The following is a 19,159-nucleotide window of genomic DNA, read 5'->3' as shown; positions in this document are numbered from 1 at the left end:
ACAAAATGAGGGAAGGCTATAAATATATTAAACTTTTTAAGTGTCTCAGATGTGTCTCAATAAAAATATGTTCAATATTGAAGTTCACAGATGTTAACTTTGATGTTAACAGTCAAAAGCAGCTGAAAAGCCACAGCAAGAGTCCAGGTCTGCTGATTCCCAAGCCCGCACTTCACCTGATTGTCCTTATACCAAGGTGATCAGATAGCTTTAGGTTGGCTTCATCTTCTGGAAGCCACAGATGGTAATACTGGTAAGAAGCACACTGAAGAAGTGGCTTTATAAAAGAAAAAAAGTAAGATGAATAGTACACATACAAAAGACATAACTCCATGTAACCTTATGTTCCTCTATATTTGTCCTGCCAAGTTGGACTAGGGAGTGGAGGGTGGGGTGGAGGGGTGGTGGGTACTGAGGGAAAGAGTCGAATGTAGCCAAAGATTAAGGCATTGTTTCTCAAATTCCTCAACAACAAGAGCTCTTGGCACCATTGTTTCATTCATGGACTCCCATCCATGAACTACCTATCAAAATAAAATCACAGTAAGTAATGACTAGTTCATAGAAAAAGCACACAGCACTGCAACACAACCAACATAAGGCTTTCCTTCCCTTCATATGTCTGGCATTGTATTCAGCACAGGGCATAAAAAGATGAATCATATCTTCTTTTCTCTCAAGGAATTCAATTACGAAAGTGGGGGAGATAGGCAATTAAAACACTATGTGCTAACTGCCATGATAGAAAGAATCAAAATTACTCTACAGGTCAGCAAACTTTTTCCATAAAAGGTCAGATAGTAAACAATTTAGGATTTATGGGCCATATAATCTCTGTCGCAACTACTTAACTCTGTCATTGAGTATAAAAGCAGCCATAGACAAAACGTAAGTGAATGAGCTTAGCTATGTTCCAACAAAACTTTATTTACAGGGGGCAGGCCCCGTGGCCTGGTAGTTGAGTTCAGCACACTTTAGTGGCCCAGGTTTGCAGGTTCAGATCCTGGGCACAGACCTACACCACTCATCAGCCATGCTCTGGTGGCGACCCACATATAAAATGGAAGAAGATTGGCACAGATGTTAGCTCAGGGCTAATCTTCCTCAGCAAAAAAAAAAAAAGAAAGAAAGAAAAAAAACCTTTATTTACAAAAATAGGCAATGGGTTGGATTTGGCCCCTGGGGCGTAGTTTGCTGACTCCTGTTATAGAAGACCACAGGTAGCACACATGAACCACATTGGACTGACAGATTTCTGACCCAAAGCAAAGAATTCAATCTTTTCATAAGCCTGTATCCACACACAGTTGATCCTAACTGACGTACAACTTCTAATGGGCTTTTAAAAATAATGGAAATAGTTTACCAAGCTCTAGGGACTGGTAGCCTCCAGGCTGGGCACCACTGGCCCGAGGTCAGCCAGCCCCTTTCCCAAAGGCCTACAAGCAGATCCAAGAAGTTTGGGGTTTAAACACCAGGCTCTGGTTTGTAAGCTGATCAGACAGGTGGCCTTTGCTTCTGGCATCATCAGGCATGGAAAAGGATTAAAGGGATGAGGATAAAGGAGTACAAAATCTTAATGTTCCATATGGCCATAGAATCCTGTCCAGAAAAACCATATCAGCCAAAATTCACAAATAACTCCTTCAACCAACCATTTCTTACGTTGTCTCTCTCTCCTTCCTGAGACCTTTTCTACTTTCTCTGATAGAGTCCAATCTGGCAAGGTTTCCCAGAACCATCTTGGAATACCTTAGAAGATCCACCCATTTAGCAACACATTATTACTGCAATGAGAGAGCCCTGGACTTTGAGTCAGAACCCATATGTCAAAATTCCAGCTTCATCAGTTGCAACCATATGATATTGGACAAGTTGTTTAACCTCTCTGAGCCTCCAGTATCTCACCTGCATAATGAAGAGAACTGTCTCTGCCGCATAGGGCTTTAGCGAGAATTAAATAAGACTGCATTTGTTAAAATACCTTGCATAGTGCCTGCATAAAGCTGACATTCAATACATTTGTAGTTTCCTTCTTTCCTGTCAGAGCAGCAAGTGAACAGTTCCCATCTTCTACTTCAGCCATTTTCCCTTTCAGATTATGAAGAATAAAATACAAGAGGTATGGTCCAATCAAATTGATTAGTCATATGTTCTAGGTGAGCTGGCAGGTGACTGTGACAATAGCCTGGACTCCCACATGTATGTGTCCATCACCAGTAACACTCAGGACCCCATGCGGCAGTTGTTTAATTTGTCTTCCCCATCAGACTACAACTTCCATAAGGCCTTGGGACCATGCCCCCAGTAGCAAGCAAAAGCCAGATTCTTGGTGGATGCTCAGTAATGTTTTCTGAATGAATAACAAAATACCAACTCCACAATTACATGTAGGATTTCTCTAGGCAGAAAAGAGAAGAATTCTAGGTAGAGAGAGTAGCACAGGACCAGGTTTTTAAATGTTTTGGTCTCAGGACCCCTTTACACACTTAAAAATTTAAAAGCTCAAAACTGATAGTTACACATTAGAAATTAAAAGACAAATCCTAATATTTAGCAATTAATTCATTTTAAAACAAATCTCCTATGTGTTAATATAAATAACATGTTTTATGAAAAATAATCGTTTTCTGAAAAAAAAAATTCATGAGAAGGGTGGGATTGTTCTACATTTTTGAAATCTCTTTAATGTCTGGCTTAACAGAAGACAGCTGTGGTCTTATAACTGTTTCTGCATTCAACGTGTTATTTTGATTGAAGATCAAAACATAGATATGCAGATGGAAAAGTCAAGAGTATGTTAATGGCCTTTCAGATAACTGTGGACATTCCTCTCTGATACTACACCAAAACTCAACTAGTAGGTTTATTAAAGGTTAGTTGCAACGTGAAATCTGAAACTACATGGATGAACTTTTTGTGCTCTATTACATTAAAATCCATTGGTCTATCTTTCACTTTGAATGGATCTTTTATCCACGTGTGATTTTGTAACATAATGCACTGGTCATTTAGAAACTACAGATTCAATGAGCTAGGCAGAGCTTCCAAATTTACCATATTTCATTTATACAATATTAAAATAATCACAATTATTAATATCACCACTGATTTTGATGAGGATTTTTAGGTTGCTTAATTTTAAAACGGTTTATGATGAGGACTTTAGGCTGGTTACTTTTAAAACTACAGATGAGAAGCAGGCTCCAAGGAGTGGAATTTGCTTGCTTGTCCCTTTGTTGGGAAAGATTTACATTTCTAAGGGAAACCTCTATCTGTAAAGATGCCTCCCTCTCTGTACCAGGAAGAAGAAGAGAGATGACCTTATCCCTAGAAACTCTTAATGGAGAAGGCAAGAACTTAAGTTGGTTGCTGTCTGGCAATCTCATGTAACTGATTTAGCGTGGTGGCTTCTGACCTTTACTTAATCCGATTTGATTCTTGTCTAAAAGTCATGGGATCACCCAACGACCAGACCCCACCTGCACTGATACCATTTTAACTTTTTTTCATGTTCTTTCCTTTGTCTTCGTAAAGAGATGACTCACATACCTAAGCCTCAAATTTAGCCCTAACCCTCAACTCGGGGCAGCAGCAGGAGCTCTGACTGCCCGTGGGTCCTGTCCCCACGCACCAGCTCTGCCTGCCCGTGGGTCCTGTCCCCATGCCAGCGGGGGCGGCAGCAGCAGCAGAGGCAGCAGAAGCGGCAGCAGCAACATGCCGGCAGCAGCTCTGCCTGCCCATGGGTCCTGCCCCCATGCCAGCGGTGGCGGCAGCAGCTCCCCATGCCAGCAGCATCTCTGACTGCCCATGGGTCCTGTCCCCATGCAGCAGCCTGACTGCCCATGGGTCCTGTCCCCATGCTGGCAGCAGCAGAAGCTCTGACTGCCCATGGGTCCTGTCCCCATGCTATTCTATTCTCTAAATAAAAGAACTACTGCCAGATCTTAAGAGTCTAAGAAATCTTTCTTTCGACTCCTCGGCTCACCGACCCCGCATCAATTTCATCAGAAAAGTTTTAAATCTGGGGAAGCTGTCTAGCTCACAGCAGCACACATAAGTTTTCCAAAATTCTAATTTTCAGTTAAAAGCTGGAATTTTATCATTAGCAACAAATACTACCGGTTGTTTTCCTCAAAGCAGCAGACTCACATCATTCATTTTCAAGAAAATCTGCCAAATACATAAGTCTGAGTAACTGCAGTTTGTCTGTCAGTTATTTTTTCAAGTAAAAATAGTGTTCCCTGAAAAAAGAAGGTAGTTCAGCTTGCAACTCAATCGCACGAATGCTTTTCCTTGAGATAAACATCAAACTTCTACATGCAGCAGGAGTGCTTTATGCGTACTTCCTGTTTCATCACACAGAATACTAAAGAGATATGTATTCATTCATGGGTTACAATTTAATAAAATTAATAAATTTTAACTTCTTTATTAAAAGCTTTCTTCAAAAAACTGAGAATGTGTGGAAGTGATGAATACAATGATGACTAGCACAGCTTTGTGCCACTGCTTTGATTCTTGTTAAGGTACCAGGAGTTTTACTCACTTTTGCACCACCTGTGCAAACGTACACACAATGAAAAAAACAAATAACATCTCAGCATTATTATTAAAATGGCTTTGAGCTTCTTGACCTCTGAAAAGATCCTGGTGATCCTCAATGGTCTACAGACCACGCTTTGTTAACCACTGGCAGAAAAAACCACAAAGTCCTTTCCCTCACGTTCAGATCTCCTCTCCCGTCTCCAGGAAGAACTAATCATTTACTATTCTCCGCTCCAAAGCACTCTGTACACAATTCTGTTGCATTAATTCTCATGCTCTGAGTTGTTCACATGCCACATCCAGAGAAGGGAAAGGACTAAGCTTGACTCACTCTATCCCCTAGGGCCCAACATGATACCATGACTAACATGTACCCTGAAGTATGAAATCAGTATACGCTGGCTGAAGGAACGAATGCATACATGAAGGGATTCATAACAAACCATATCTCCCCAAAAGGCAAGAGAATTCTTGAGTACAACCCCAAACCCACCACCAATATCCACCATCTACCTAATGCCACTTCTCTCCCAGCCACTTTCATTTCTTATCACTGAACAGTAATTCATCCCCCAGAGAACACATATCTGTAAGCATGCAAAGCAGAGCCACCACAATTGAGCCTGAAAATGGATTGTCTGATGTGAGACACAAGCCCACAGGGAAAGAAATGAGAGAAACAGCAATCAAGGAAGAAGGTAAAGATAAGGAGTAGAGAGGGCACAGGTAAGACTGTTCCTCAGCGCTTGGCTGGAACCTGAGGGGAATCTGGAAATTGCTAAATTTTACCAGCAGGGGCCCCATCAATGAGAATAATTTCTCCTGCTTCACCTCTCACCCCCAGGGTAACATTAGCAAGCTCTGTAGTGACTCTAGATGGGATCAGAATCCATCCTTACCCTTAGATAAGGGCTCAAAAGACTGTAAGACTGAGAGCACTAACCCTGGGAAGACTTTCAGATTCAACTAAGGACCATGAGGTTCCAGAGATAAAGTGGCATGGAACCTAGAATGAGGATGGGGCTGAAGTAGGGAAGGGATCCTCTAGACAAAAATGTAAAGGCTGAGAAGGGGAACTAGTTTAGGACCTGGAACCAGCAAGAAAGGCCCCCCTGGAATACAGCATATAGCAGGCCTAGCCACAGAGTAAAGAGGAGTCAGATCTCTGGGCTGAGTAAAACCCAGCCTACCTGACGGATGTTCCTGGCCCTGGTAAAACATCATGTCCTCACATGCAAGAAGAGGCCCAGCTCTTCTCACCAGGGGACAGGAATTCAGAAGAGCTTTCCTTCTAGACAAAGCTGGCACTGGTTTCAGCTACCCAAGCAGCACTGACACAAAAGACTTCTGACCATGCTCACTTCTCCCCCAGGGAGAAGACCTCAAAAAATAACCCATACAACATCAAGAGTGAACCGTAAGTTAAACTATGGATTTTGGGTCATTATGATGTGTCAGTGTAGGTTCATCCTTGGTAAAAAAAAAGTGTCATTCTGGTGAGTAATGTTGATAACGAGGTCGGCTATGTACAAGTGGAGGCAGAGGATGTATGGGAATCTCTGTACCTCCCTCTCAGTTTTGTTGTAAACCTAAAACTGCAGTAAAAAAAATAAAGTCTTGGGGCCGGCCCAGTGGCGCAGCGATTAAGTTTACACGTTCCACTTCGGCAGCCCGAGGTTCACCGGTTCAGATTGAGGGTGCAGACCTATGCAACTCTTGTCCAGCCATGCTGTGGCAGGCATCCCACATATAAAGTAGAGGAAGATGGACATGGATGTTAGCTCAGGCCCAGCCTTCCTCAGCAAAAAGAGGAGGATTGGTGGCAGATGTTAGCTCAGTGCTAATCTTCCTCAAAATAAATAAATTAATTAAATAAAGTCTTTAAAAAAATCATAGCCTATAATATGTGTATGGTCACTAGAGGTTTTCTCAATTCTTATAAGCATGCTTTTAAAAGTACTATTTATGTTGATTATAACGTGAGATAATTATATTCTCACTCTAACTTGTGATCTGAATACTCCAGTAACAATTTTTCTAATTTATATGACATACAATTAAAGAAAGTTCTCAATGAAAAAGAAAAAACAATCCAAGCATCAACTACATATAAAGCCCCAGTATCAACATAATGAGATACACCTCTGAGTTCCACAGCATTTCTGACTTCGTACCTCTATGGCCCGCCCTCAGTCAGCCCACAACTGTGGTTATTCAAGGATATCTGAGGGCAGAGCTCATGTCTTTTTGCTTTTTTCATAGCACTTACTACCACCTCGTACATGATATATTTATTCATTGATGTGTTTATTGTCTGTTTCCCTCTAAAACAAGTAAGGTTCACAAAAGCAGGGACCATTTTGTTCACTGCAGTATCCCCCAGGACTCATGCAGTGCCTAGCACATAGTAGGTATTCAATATAGACTTGCTGAATGAATGAATAAATCTTTGTCTTTCCTAATGTGCAAAGCAGATTTCTCCTCTCGACCTGACTTTTAAACTTTGGGTTTTAAAGAATTTGAGTTCAGTCCTAGGTTCTTTCTGTTCTCATACTACACTCTCTCCTAAGGTGATTTTACATCTTCTCATAGCTTCAATTACCATTTAAAGAAATTACTAGCTATTACCAAATCCCAAAAAACAAAATAATGTTTCTGGTTCAAGTTTCACTTCTGACCTACAAAACCCCACAGAAGCCAACTACCTACTAAACATCTCCACATGGATGTTTGACAGGCACCTCAACTCATAACGTCTAAATCTAAACTCATCATCTTTCCCCCAGTTGCTCCTACTTCTCCAGTTGCTCATGTCAGAAACCTTGACATTTCACTCTCCCTCACTCTTCACATCTAATCAATTACCAACCCTAGTTCAAGACTCCTCAACTATTCCAAATCTTCTTTTCCACACGGTATGTCACTCTAAGGGGAGATATTCCAAATATTACTGACCAGTCAGCAAGAATGCTAGCTAAGGGCAGTGCCAGTACCTACCAGCTGAATATCTGTCCAAGGCATCTCCCTCCTTAAAACCCTTCAAAAGCTTCTCATTAGTCTTAGGATAAAGTTCAAATTTCTTAATGTGGCCTGCAAGGTCCAGAATGATCTGCCATCTGCCATGTTTCTGATCTCATGTCCAGCAACTCCCTTCTGCTTCATGTGATCCTTTTTTGATGTGCCAACTTTCTTCTCTCCTTTCCACACAGCACAGTGGTTCTCAGATCTGGTTGCATAGTGGAATCACCTAGGGAGGTCTTAAATTGCTGAAGCCCAGGTCCCATCCGAGACCAGTTAAATCATATCTCTATAGGTGAGACCTAGATATGGGTTTGATATTTGGGGGTTTTGTTTTTTTGTTTTTTTCTTTAATTGAGATATAACATACACAAATGCATAAGTAAACATATGGATCAATTAACTTTTACATATGTATATATCCATGTAACTACTACCAAAATCAAGATATAGAACATTCCCAACACTCCAGGAAGGCTCCCTCCCCCCTGCGCCTTTCCAATCAATACTCCTGTGACCAGTCCCCACTCTCCCGTAGTGGTAACCACTACTCGGATTTTTATCACCAGAGGCAAGTTTTGCCTTTTGTTGACATTTATAAAAATGGAGCCATGGGGGCTGGCCCCATGGCCGAGTGGTTAAGTTCGCCCGCTCCACTGCAGGTGGCCCAGTGTTTCGTTGGTTCCAATCCTGGGCGCGGACATGACACTGCTCATCAAACCACGCTGAGGCAGCGTCCCACATGCCACAACTAGAAGGACCCACAACGAAGAATATACAACTATGTACCGGGGGGCTTTGGGGAGAAAAAGAAAAAAATAAAATCTTTAAAAGAAAAAAATGGAGCATGGATATTTAAGGTACAGTTGCACACAATAAAATACCCCCATTTTAAGTGTACAGTTCAACGTTTTTGACAAACATATGCACTTATATAACTACCACCCCAATCAAGATATGGAACATTTCCATCACTCCAAAATGTTCCCATTTGGCCCTTCAGCGCCAACCCTCATCACCCTCCCCACACAACCACTGATCTGATTTCTATCATTAAAAATTAGTTTTTCCTGTTCTAGAACTTCAAATAAAAGTAATCATCAGTACTCTTTTGTGTCTGGCTTCTCTCGGTCAGCATGATTTGAGATTCAACCATATTGTCACATGAGTCAGTAGTTTACTCCATTTTATCACTGAATACTATTCTACCGAATGGATATACCACAATTTGTTTATCCATTCACCAGTTTTTAGTTATTACAAATAAAGTGCTACAAACATTTGTGTACAAGTCTCTGCACGGACATATGCTTTCATTTTTCTTGAGTGAGTGTTTTATCCTTGAGTTCCACTAGGAGTAGAACTGCTCAGTTATACAACAGGAAAACTGCCAAACTGTTTTCCAAAGTAGTTGTATCACGGGGCCAGCCGGGTGGCGCAGCGGTTAAGTTCGCATGTCGCACGTTCCGCTTCTCGGCGGCCCGGGGTTTGCTGTTTCGGATCCCGGGTGCGGACATGGCACTGCTTGGCAGCCATGCTGTGGTAGGCGTCCCACGTACAAACTAGAGGAAGATGGGCACGGATGTTAGCTCAGAGCCAGGCTTCCTCAGCAAAAAGAGGAGGACTGGCAGTAGTTAGCTGAGGGCTAATCTTCCTCCAAAAAAAAAAAAACCAAAATAGTTGTATCACTTTATACTCCCACCAGTAAGTACCAGTATGAAGCACCAGTCCAGTTGCCTCATATACTCTCCTATACTTGGTGATGTTAATGTGCAGCCTGGGTTGAGAACCACCTAGAATTCCTTTTATATGAAAGGCTCTTCATTCTTTCTTGACCTGCAAACTCTGACTCACGCTGCTGGTCTCAGCTTAAATACTTCTTCAAAGAATCTCCCTCGACTCATCTTCCCTCCCAAACTGGTTTAGGCCTGCATTATACACTTTCCAAAGCACCCTATATTTTTCATTTATAATACTTTTCACAATTGTAATTATTTGTGTGATCATTTGTTTAATGTCTGTCTTCTCCACTAAACTGTAAGCTCCATAGTGGCAGGAACCACGGGTGTCTTCTTTCTGGCTGAATCTTGGCTTCTAGCCAACACCTAGCACCTAGCAAAGTCCCTAGGCACAATGTTGGGCTTCAATAAACATTTGCTGAATGAACAAAGGAATGCCCAGAGGAACTTGTTTCATGAAGACCCAAATTCAAACAGAGATGAACAATACAGTCCTCGCCCACAAAAAGTACTAGAATGAGCAGAATACATGAATTACAAAGACACAAAGTAAAATATGGTCAGGGGCAAGAGACCAGAGCTGTAGGAGATACCACAGTCTGAACAACAGGTAGAAGACAGTTGGGGCAGAAGGCAAGGCAACCCAAGAAAAGCAAGCCCAAGAGCAAGGAGCACAGCATCTCACACAATTTGATTTATTGAAGGACCCTAAGTCAAAGGGTTCTTTTTACGAATCTTACAAAGGCTCCTGGCATAGAATGGGGGTACTGAATGTTGGGATCCCTCACTGCACTCAGACTCTAAATGGCATAGTTGGAGGGGATTTGGAGAACATCAAGGGCCATTGCTCACTTTACATGTGGAAAAGGAAACTGAGGCCATAAAATGGGGTTGTTTTGCCCCATGTCGGCGGGCAAAGTGGTGGCAGAACCAGAATAAAAGCCTCGCTAACTTCCTATGCCATGTCCTGTGGCAAGGCTATGGCTGGGAGATCCAGATGATCCTGTCCAAGAGTGGCTCCCTAGAACTACTAACTCTTACTCTCCAAGACCAACAGATGGCGGTGGTGGGGGGCAGTTTCCATCAAGTTCTTTCTGTTATTAAGGGCAAACACAGAAGTCCTAACTAAGCTTATGCTAGTCTCTGAACAGGGTAAAACAGAACTTCCTGGTTTTGTCTTCTTCAGTGTCCAGCACTAGCCAAAGTCCCCTTCCTCATTAGGACTTAGAAACAAAGTTAAAAAGATAGTAGAGAAGAAATACTGAGTCCCCGATGGGAGGAGAGAAAAGAGCAAAGGAATATGCTTCTGTTAAGCATATGAAACCTAAACATCTGCTAGAAGAACTGAAGAAATCTTCAGCCCTCTCTCCTCAGAGGGGCACTCAGCCACCCCTCTTATGTCCCATTTCTACTTCTTCCTCCTCTCAGTATTCTTTTCTTCAAACTTTGATCTCATAAGGAGCCTCCTTCCAGAAGACGGCTAATCCCTAAAGTTAGTCCCCACCCAGCGGGCCATGACCTCAGTGACTCAGTCTTCTGGTGCAGGGAACTTCTAGCTGTTCTGACTCCCTGGGCCCGCTCCGGGGTCTCCTGCAGGGCTTTGGACTCTTGTCTATGTGCTTAACAGCCTCTTTGCCTGCCCTTTTATTTCTACAACCTTTCTGACTGAATTAAAAGTGTCTGACCCCTAGTTCAGTGTTCACATGCTGTCATTTCAACACTCATTTATGACTTTCAAACAGCTATTTGCTAAACACTGAACCAACTAGTTGAAATAGCCAAAGTCACTGAGAATGCAGAGAAGTAAGACACACTTCTCTGGCCTCCAGTGTCTCCTCCACCTCTACCCTCCAATTATTAAAACATATACTGAATTGGAGAAGTGGTAGATGTGGGTCTTTAAATTCCAACTTTCCCAAACCCTGGCTGCTCCCAAGGATTAATTTTTTTATCTGAAAACTCAGTAAAGTCCTTTGAAAACAGTAAAGCCTTATTAAAAATGGTAGTCACTCATCAATTCTCTATTCTTCGCTTTACCTGTGAGTCTCATCTTCCCAACGACAGCAGAAGAGTCTGATTTTTCCGGTTCCCTGTGTCTGGCCCAGTGCTGGGCAACACAATATCTGCTCTAAGGACAAGTGAAAGCTGCTAATAGATTTTAAAGATTTGCTTTCTCAGCTTTGGAGTCCCACACACCACAGTTCTTTACATTTTAAAGGCGTCTGTGCCAAAAAGTGCGACAGCCCTAGGGAAATTAAATCAACACATACTTGTTCAAAAGCTACCCCAAATTCTCTGACCTGGTGCCTGACCCAAACATTCCTGTGTCCTGGCCAGCACTTGTCAGGGTCTAAGATGGCCAAAAAAATAATGACAAACAACTCAGAACAGCTTTCTGCAGGAAAAGTTTTCTACAAGTGTTGGGGTGAGCACCCAAGGACTTGCCCAGATAGGAACTTTGCACAGTGCCCAGAGGAGGTGTCCAACCCACTAGTGGACCCTCTAGGATTACGGGTTCAGAAGTAGGGCTGGCCCCCAACAATTAGTCCTGATCACAACAGCCCCAAGAGCACAGTGATAAATGCCTTGAACACATAAACACTGAGGAGCCAGGCACACCACTGCATGGGGTAAAAACAATGTGGATTCCAGCTTCCATAGCAACAAGAGGTCATCCTCAAGCCTCCCAGGCCCATTGTTGGCTGGTTTACCAGAGAATAAATTCCTGGGCTCCAAAAGAGATCCGAACTAGGAGAGAGCTTCTCACCATCTTTCTGCCCCACGTAAGCCTCCACTCAAACAATACAAGGAAGACAACTGGTCCCTCCTCTTTTCTGGAGGGAAGATAACCAAGAACATCCACTGAAAAACCTTGTAGTCAGGATGATCATTCTAGGACGTAGGTTAGCAGCCCTTCCTCACTCAATGTAGTTCTCAGCTACGGTAGCAGAGCATCTCCCTTGAATGGGGACTGACTATTCAGAAGGAAGTGTGCCTGAGCCTCCTAACTGCCCATGTTCCCCAACCCTGCTCCCTCATCCACACAAGCCTGATGTGCTTTCTGAGGAACGCTCTATGGCAAAGCATATTCCAGTTCACAGAGAACTTAGTTCAGGTCTCAATATATCTCGCCTGGGTTACTACAACAGTTTCCTCACTGATCTCCCAGTCTTTGCTCTAGTTTCTCTCAAACTTATCCTCTACCAAAACAGTCAGTATAATTTTCCTGAAATTCACATCTGACTAGACCACTCTCCTGAATAAAATCCTTCACAGATTCACAAAAAAACCTGTACACAAAGGTTCATAGAAGCTTTATGCATAATAACCAAAAGCATGGAATCAGGCCATGTTGAAGGACATCTGTGTCCTTCAACAGGTGAATGGTTAAACTCTGGTACTTACATACAATGGAATACTACTCAGCAATAAAAAGTAACGAAGTAATTATACTCACAACTACTTGGATGAATTTCCAGGGAATTATGCTGAGCAAAAAAAGCCACTTCCAAAAAGTTACAAACTCTATGACTCCATTTGTATAACATTTTTGAAAGGAAAAAATTTTAGAAATGGAAGACAGAGGGATTAGGAACAGGGAAGGGGGCAGGAAGGAAGGGTGTGGTTATAAAAGGACAACATGAAGGATACTTATGGTGCTGGAACAGAACTTGCACACACACGCACACGAGTACAAGTAAAAGTGGAGAAATCTGAACAAGACAGGCAGATTGTGTCAATGTCAATACCCTGGTTTTAATATTATACTACAGCTTTTCAAAATGTTACTGTGGGGGAAACTGCAAAGTTTCCCAGTGATCTCTCTATATTAGTTCTTAAAACTGCATGTAAAACTACAATTATCTCGGGCCTGACCCGGTAGCACAGTGGTTAAGTTCACATATTCCACTTCAGCAGCCTGGGGTTCGCCGGTTTGGATCCTGGGTGCGGACCTACGCACTGCTTGGCAAGCCATGCTGTGGCAGGCGTCCCACATATAAAGTAGAGGAAGATGGGCACAGATGTTAGCTCAGGGCCAGTCTTCCTCAGCAAAAAGAGGAGGATTGGCAGCAGACATTAGCTCAGGGCTCATTTTCCTCAAAAAAAAAAAAAAAACTACAATTATCTCAATAAAAATTTTAATTTGAAAAAAATTCTTTGCAGGGCTCCCAAACTCCTACAACAGTAATTCCTAACATTTTTCAATGAGGAATTCAAAAAAGCTCCACATGATAATAGTTGTACTTTTAGTATTCACCAATTGAAAAATGATTGAGGAAATAATATGGATTCATGAGATACCCCTCAAGGATCCCTTTCAGGGCTTCAAATCCTCAAAAGATTGGGAACCATTGGTTTGTATAACGAATACAATGTAGCAAAGCATACAAGGCTTTTCAAGAGGTGGCCCCTACCAAGTTCTCTAGCCTTATCTCACACCACTCCCCCACATACACCTGACACTGCTACCACACTAAACTACTTTCAGTTTCATAAATATGCAAGACTCACTTTGTGGCTTTGTACACCATGTTCCCTCTGCCTGCAACATCCTTGCCCCATTCTACACCTGACTAATTCCTCTCAAGTTTCAAGATTCTACTCAGGCTTTTTCTAATTCCTCTAGAAAGTCTTAGGAGGCCCTCTTCTGTGCTCTCACAGTGCCTGTGATTCTCTCTATCACAACTCAGAGCAATTACTTAAACTCTCTTCAGCTCTGTTTATCCATAAAATAAGGAGAAAACAGTACCTACCTCATCAAGTTGTGAGAATGAAATGAGTTAGTACACATAAAGTACTTCAAATAGAGCAAGGCACATAGTAAGTGTTCAGTTACTACCAAGTTGTTTTTGTTGTAATTGTCTAATCACTGCACTGAAAGGTCCAAGCAGGAATTGCTATTTGCATCCATCCCTGGTCTGGCATATCGTAGGCACTTGGTAAATATTTGGGAAAAGTTAAGGAATCTAAGGTTGTGGTAGGCAGGCAGAATCTAAATCAAAGGCTGAACTGGGGATCTAGAGAATTGAGTATTACTGCTAAAAGCAAGAGGTAAGTACAGGTAAAAGCCAGGAATAAGCCATCTCTGGGAGATAAGCACAAAAAGATTCTATTACAGATTACTGAGAATTTGGGTGAATAAACACAACTGGGAACTGCTAAATTAGACCTGTCTTCTAAACTGACTTAGGCCATACTCAATTACTATGTGGGCCTCCTTTGGTTTGTCATTATAACTTGTTAATATTGAGCTGAAAAAGTTGCTTAACCATTTGGAGGCACTGTTCCTTCATCTGTAAAATGCAGAATGATAGTAAATTTTCTAAGTATTAAAGATTACGCAAGCAAACTACCTAGCCCAGTGATTGAAGTAAAACTAGTTTGTTGTGAATAAATGTTATATTTCCCTCTTGCCTCAAAATTTTTTTTCTCTTAAAAATTTAAAAAGAAAAAGGATGAATCCCTTGGATAATAACTGCCTAGATGAAGAGACAGGAAGGAGATGTATGTGAAACTGACCTATACAAAGCACCAAAGCTTGATGAAGGGTAGAAGGGCACCTAGAATTACTCTCCCTCCAGCTCCTCATATTTAAGACTTGCTGGCCCTTCAAGGCCCAGGGAGAGCCCTATTTCCACCAGGAAAGCTTCTTTAAGACTCCAGGCCGTATGAGTCTCCCCTCTGAGGTCAGAGCACTGAGCCCAGTCTGGTCCAGGCACTACCTCATAAGGTTTCTTCTCACCATAATTTAATTTCATCCCCAGGGGGCCTGTTTGCTCCTCTGCAGTGGGACTCGTGCACGCTCCTGCTATCTCCACGAGAACGGAATTAAGAACGCTGTAACTGTCTAAGGGAGAAAGGGAGAAGGAACATGTCAACAACTATGTTGGCACTTCTACATATGTCCTCTCTTTTACAGCTTCATGAAGTTGGTACTTTTATTACCCCCAATATAAGATGAGGAAACTAAATCACTAAATGACTTGTTCAAGTCACACAAACTGTGAAAGCAGGGCTGGAACTGGAATACCGTCTGTCTCCAGAGTCTTGATAAGAACAAATGCACACTGGTGTCCACCTGGTTAACCAACTATACAGCTGATCTGTTGGGCAATTTGGTCACCCCAGCTCCCCACCTCAACTCCTCTCTGCTGCCAATCTGGGCCTGAGATAGCTGTTTCTCTTCCTTTTATTTTGTCCCATATAGGAAATGCAAAGGGAGCTCCCCTGGTCCCTTCCAGGGTGGAGTATGTGGAAGAAATATGCTAAACAGAGGTCCCTTCAGGGAGAATAAAAGGAGGCAAATATTCATATCTCATAATATCAGAGCCAGAAAGACTCACTAGTTAAACTCTCTGGTTTTACAGATGAGGACATTGACCCCTGAGAGAGGAGGTCACTTGCCTACAATCATATAACTGCATCGAGACTGAAACTCTGTCTCCCAACTCCCAAATTTTTGGTCTACCCTGCACCAGGCCATGGAGAGAAAACTGAAGTACAACCTGTCAGGCCTGTCACTAAGTGAAAAACCCAAATGCTGTAAACACAGGAAATGGGCTGGGATGAGGCTCAGAGGGAGCAGCAACCTTTGCCAAGTTAGAAGTGTTCAAGGGTTTCCTGTCCACAGCTGTTAACTGTCACCGCATTGCTCCAGACAGCAATACGAGGCAGAAAAAAAAAAAAAGAAGAAAATATTCAGGCCTAGAAATGACTTTATAAATCATTCAGGCCAATCTACCTAGTTTTACAAATGAGGAAGCTAAGACCCCTCCCCCCAAAAAAGAAAAATGACTTGTCCAAACTCATGCTAAGAATTTAAGGACCCTTAGAAACCACTTACTTGTTCCAAATCCTTCATTTTAATGATGAGAAGACTGAGACCTAGAGAGGGAAAGAGCCTTGCCCAAGGTCACACAGCAGAGGCAGCACTGGAACTCAGGTCTTCTACCTCACAGGCCACTGGTTAGACTGAACCAGACAAAGTGATTTACCTCAGATGATGTGGGTGCTTTTTTGGCCTTGGAAAAAGTACAACAGGTCAGGAAACCAAAAATAAGCAGGATATACTAAGAGTTAACAAAGAATGACAAGGACCAAACAGAGCAAGCTTAAGGAGCCAAAACCAAAGTGCCCTGGCTGCTTAAGACACTTTGGAAAACTAAGAGGCACAAAAATATTCTGTCTATTCTAGGAACTTATAATCCAAGGAAGAACAAGCAGGAAAGACAGCTAGAAAAGGTCAGAAATGCTAAGGGAAATCCCAAGGTACAGCTGCTTCTGTTCTAGGCCCAAATATCCAGACAGCATCACGTCAGAAGCAACTCTGGGCTCAGCAGGCCACTATGGGGGTACTATAGTGATTAGCAGATTACTGGGCCCCACCTGCTACACAGCTGCCCGGTATGGAACAGAACTACATTTACACAATGCCTGGCATTTCACATATATTCAATTCTCACATCAGCCCTTCAAGACAAGGATTATGATTCCCAATTAGCAGATATGGAACTAGGGCTTAGAGAAGACAAGTCTCTCGGTCACAGTCACAAAATTAGTACTGTATATGGCAGATCCAGTATTCAAACTTAAAGTCTCATTCAAGAAATTCCTAGCAAATGCCTGCTGTTCAAACCCTGTGCTACGGGCTAGGGATACAATGAGGAAACAGACATGGTCCCTGGCCTAGAGGAGTTCCAATCAGGGAAGAGAGAGTGAAGTAATAATAATATTATAATAGTACATAACATTGAATGCTTACTATATGCCAGGCACTGTTCTAACCTCTGCACATATACTGCCTCATTTAATTCTCACAGTAACTCAGTGAGGCACTTACTATTATTCTCCTCATTTTACGAATAGGAAACTAGGCACAGAGAGATTAAGTAACTTCTTCAAGAGCACACAGTCAGTAAGTTGTAAAAGTAAGGATTCAAACCCAGACAGTTTGACTCTGGAGTCTAGTCTCTTATTGGCAACCTCCAAACAGACAATGGCAAGACAGCCTGGTGAGTGTTCTGATGGAGGAAAGTCAGAGGCAATGGAGGGCCTTGCTGGCCTTACAGGGTCACCTACATTATATAATCAAGAATGACTATCTAGAGGCTGGAAAGAACAGAAAGGTCAGAGGAACCTGAGTATCAAGAACTGGGCTACAATAGTTGATTCCTCCAGAGACAGGAAGACCCTGGTGAGAAAAGATGGGATGGTGACCAGAGTCACTACACTCTTCTCCTACTCTGATCAAGGCATCATCACCTCTGTTTTGCATAGCTTTCTCATCTGACATCTCACCAATCCTTACTACCGTCAAGGCAGTCAAGCAAGGTAGAAATTCGTGATCCCACTTGACAAGTGAGGAAAACAAGACCAATAGAGCAGCAGAGGTTTGTCCGAGGTGGCCCAGTGAGTCGACAGCAGAAGAACGTCAAGTCTCTTGACTTCTGCTCTTTCTACTAGACCACTCTAACTCTAGATCACAAAAAGGAAAATCCAAAATGTAGTATTAAGAAAGAGTTAAAAACTCTAGATTTCTCTAACTATTCTTTTTTCATCTTACGACCACTCCCATCCCCACTCCCCCCTCTATTCCATCACCCTACACACACAGAGTTCTCAAACTCTGCTGACATATACCCATGCTCCATCCGTTGGTGCCTCAAAGTCAGTGATTCAATCAACCACAAAGCCTTGGCTGCCATTAGACATCATGTCCTCAGTGAAACATTCCCCTCTACCAGCTCATCCTCCACACACAGATCTTCAAATGGCAATTAAAGAATAGGGAGGAATGCTTAAAATGGAAAGGCAGGGGGAGGGGGAACCCTAGGAGGGGAAAACATCTCATATGCTCTTAAGTCTGCACGGAAGACATGGAATTTGGCCCCAGCCTAAGATCCACCCACCAAATCAAGTCAGCTGGGGGCCTTGAGGTCCTAATAAGAAGGAAAAGTACTGAAGATCCACCATTAACTCATTCATTTATTCATTTGTTCACTCATTCTTCATTACTGATGTTTATTCTGTACACAACTTACGTTAGGTGCTACTGCCACACAATTTGAAAAAAAAAACACCTCTGCTTCCAAAAAGCTTACCTTTTAGCTTGCACTTCATTGTTATAGGTGAAGCTATTTTTTGATAATCTATTTGCTTCTATCACTTATGTGAACCTTATATATATAAGCGATAATTTGTTTTCTTCAAGTCTTAGTAACATGACTGTGGGAGATACATGGAAAGGAGGAATGAAAGGAAAGGTGTATATCTTCTTTGGTATATTTTTCCATCTATTCCAGAAGATTTTCTCTTTTTTTTTTTAGAATCCTGAATTGGCCTGTGGCTCTTTTGGAAAAAGCTATGTTTAGCAGTAAACAATCTCTTTTTTATCAAAGCACAAGAGTTTTACCAGGGAGAAAAAACCCTTACTTTCTACTGGAGAAAACAGGTGATCAGGATACAAGGAAAGAGATACAATCAAGGGATATACCAAGTTCTGTGGAAGCAAAATGACTAATTGCCCCTTAAGGGTCAGGAAAAAGCTTCCCAGAGAAGATGCCATTGGCTTCGCCTGAGGGAATATGGAACATCTGGATGCTAGAATGCTAAGCCTGCATAGACAGCGCTGGAGAGCTCCCTAAGGGCAGACTAAAGAGTCCTGGGTTCCTAGCAGAAGAGTTGCCTTGAGATAAAAGAAACACGCTACAGCCCTGGTTGCTTCAAAAATGATATTATTCCTCTCGGGTGTCTGCACCAGGTAAAGTCCATCATACTCTGCAATGAACCCAGCTCTACCCTGCACTCAAAGCTCTGAGCATAAGCTGGAGACTCTACAAGAGACTTCTCTATCT

At 42.3% G+C, this 19,159-nt stretch overlaps 1 protein-coding gene across 17 annotated transcripts in view; it reads right to left on the bottom strand.

Annotated features, from left to right (window-relative positions):
• The window catches only part of STIM1 (stromal interaction molecule 1), a 172,991-nt gene that overhangs the window by 84,804 nt on the left and 69,028 nt on the right, over positions 1-19,159 (bottom strand). The window contains exons 1-2 of one of the 17 annotated variants that reach the window (XM_070626090.1): positions 16,150-16,327; positions 15,049-15,153 (exon numbers count right to left, since the gene is read on the bottom strand). The exons of the other annotated variants lie outside the window; for them this stretch is intronic. Coding sequence (XP_070482191.1) covers positions 15,049-15,064 — 16 coding nt within the window. The 5' untranslated portion in view covers positions 15,065-15,153; positions 16,150-16,327. Of the gene's footprint in view, positions 1-15,048; positions 15,154-16,149; positions 16,328-19,159 lie in introns of those variants that run through there. 17 annotated transcript variants of the gene reach the window in all.

The sequence above is a fragment of the Equus przewalskii genome, chromosome 6 (genome assembly GCF_037783145.1).
Source record: "Equus przewalskii isolate Varuska chromosome 6, EquPr2, whole genome shotgun sequence".
Classification (NCBI taxonomy): domain Eukaryota; kingdom Metazoa; phylum Chordata; class Mammalia; order Perissodactyla; family Equidae; genus Equus; species Equus przewalskii.
The sequence above is the reverse complement of the archived record's forward strand: the minus strand, read 5'-3'. Positions and strand labels throughout refer to the sequence as shown.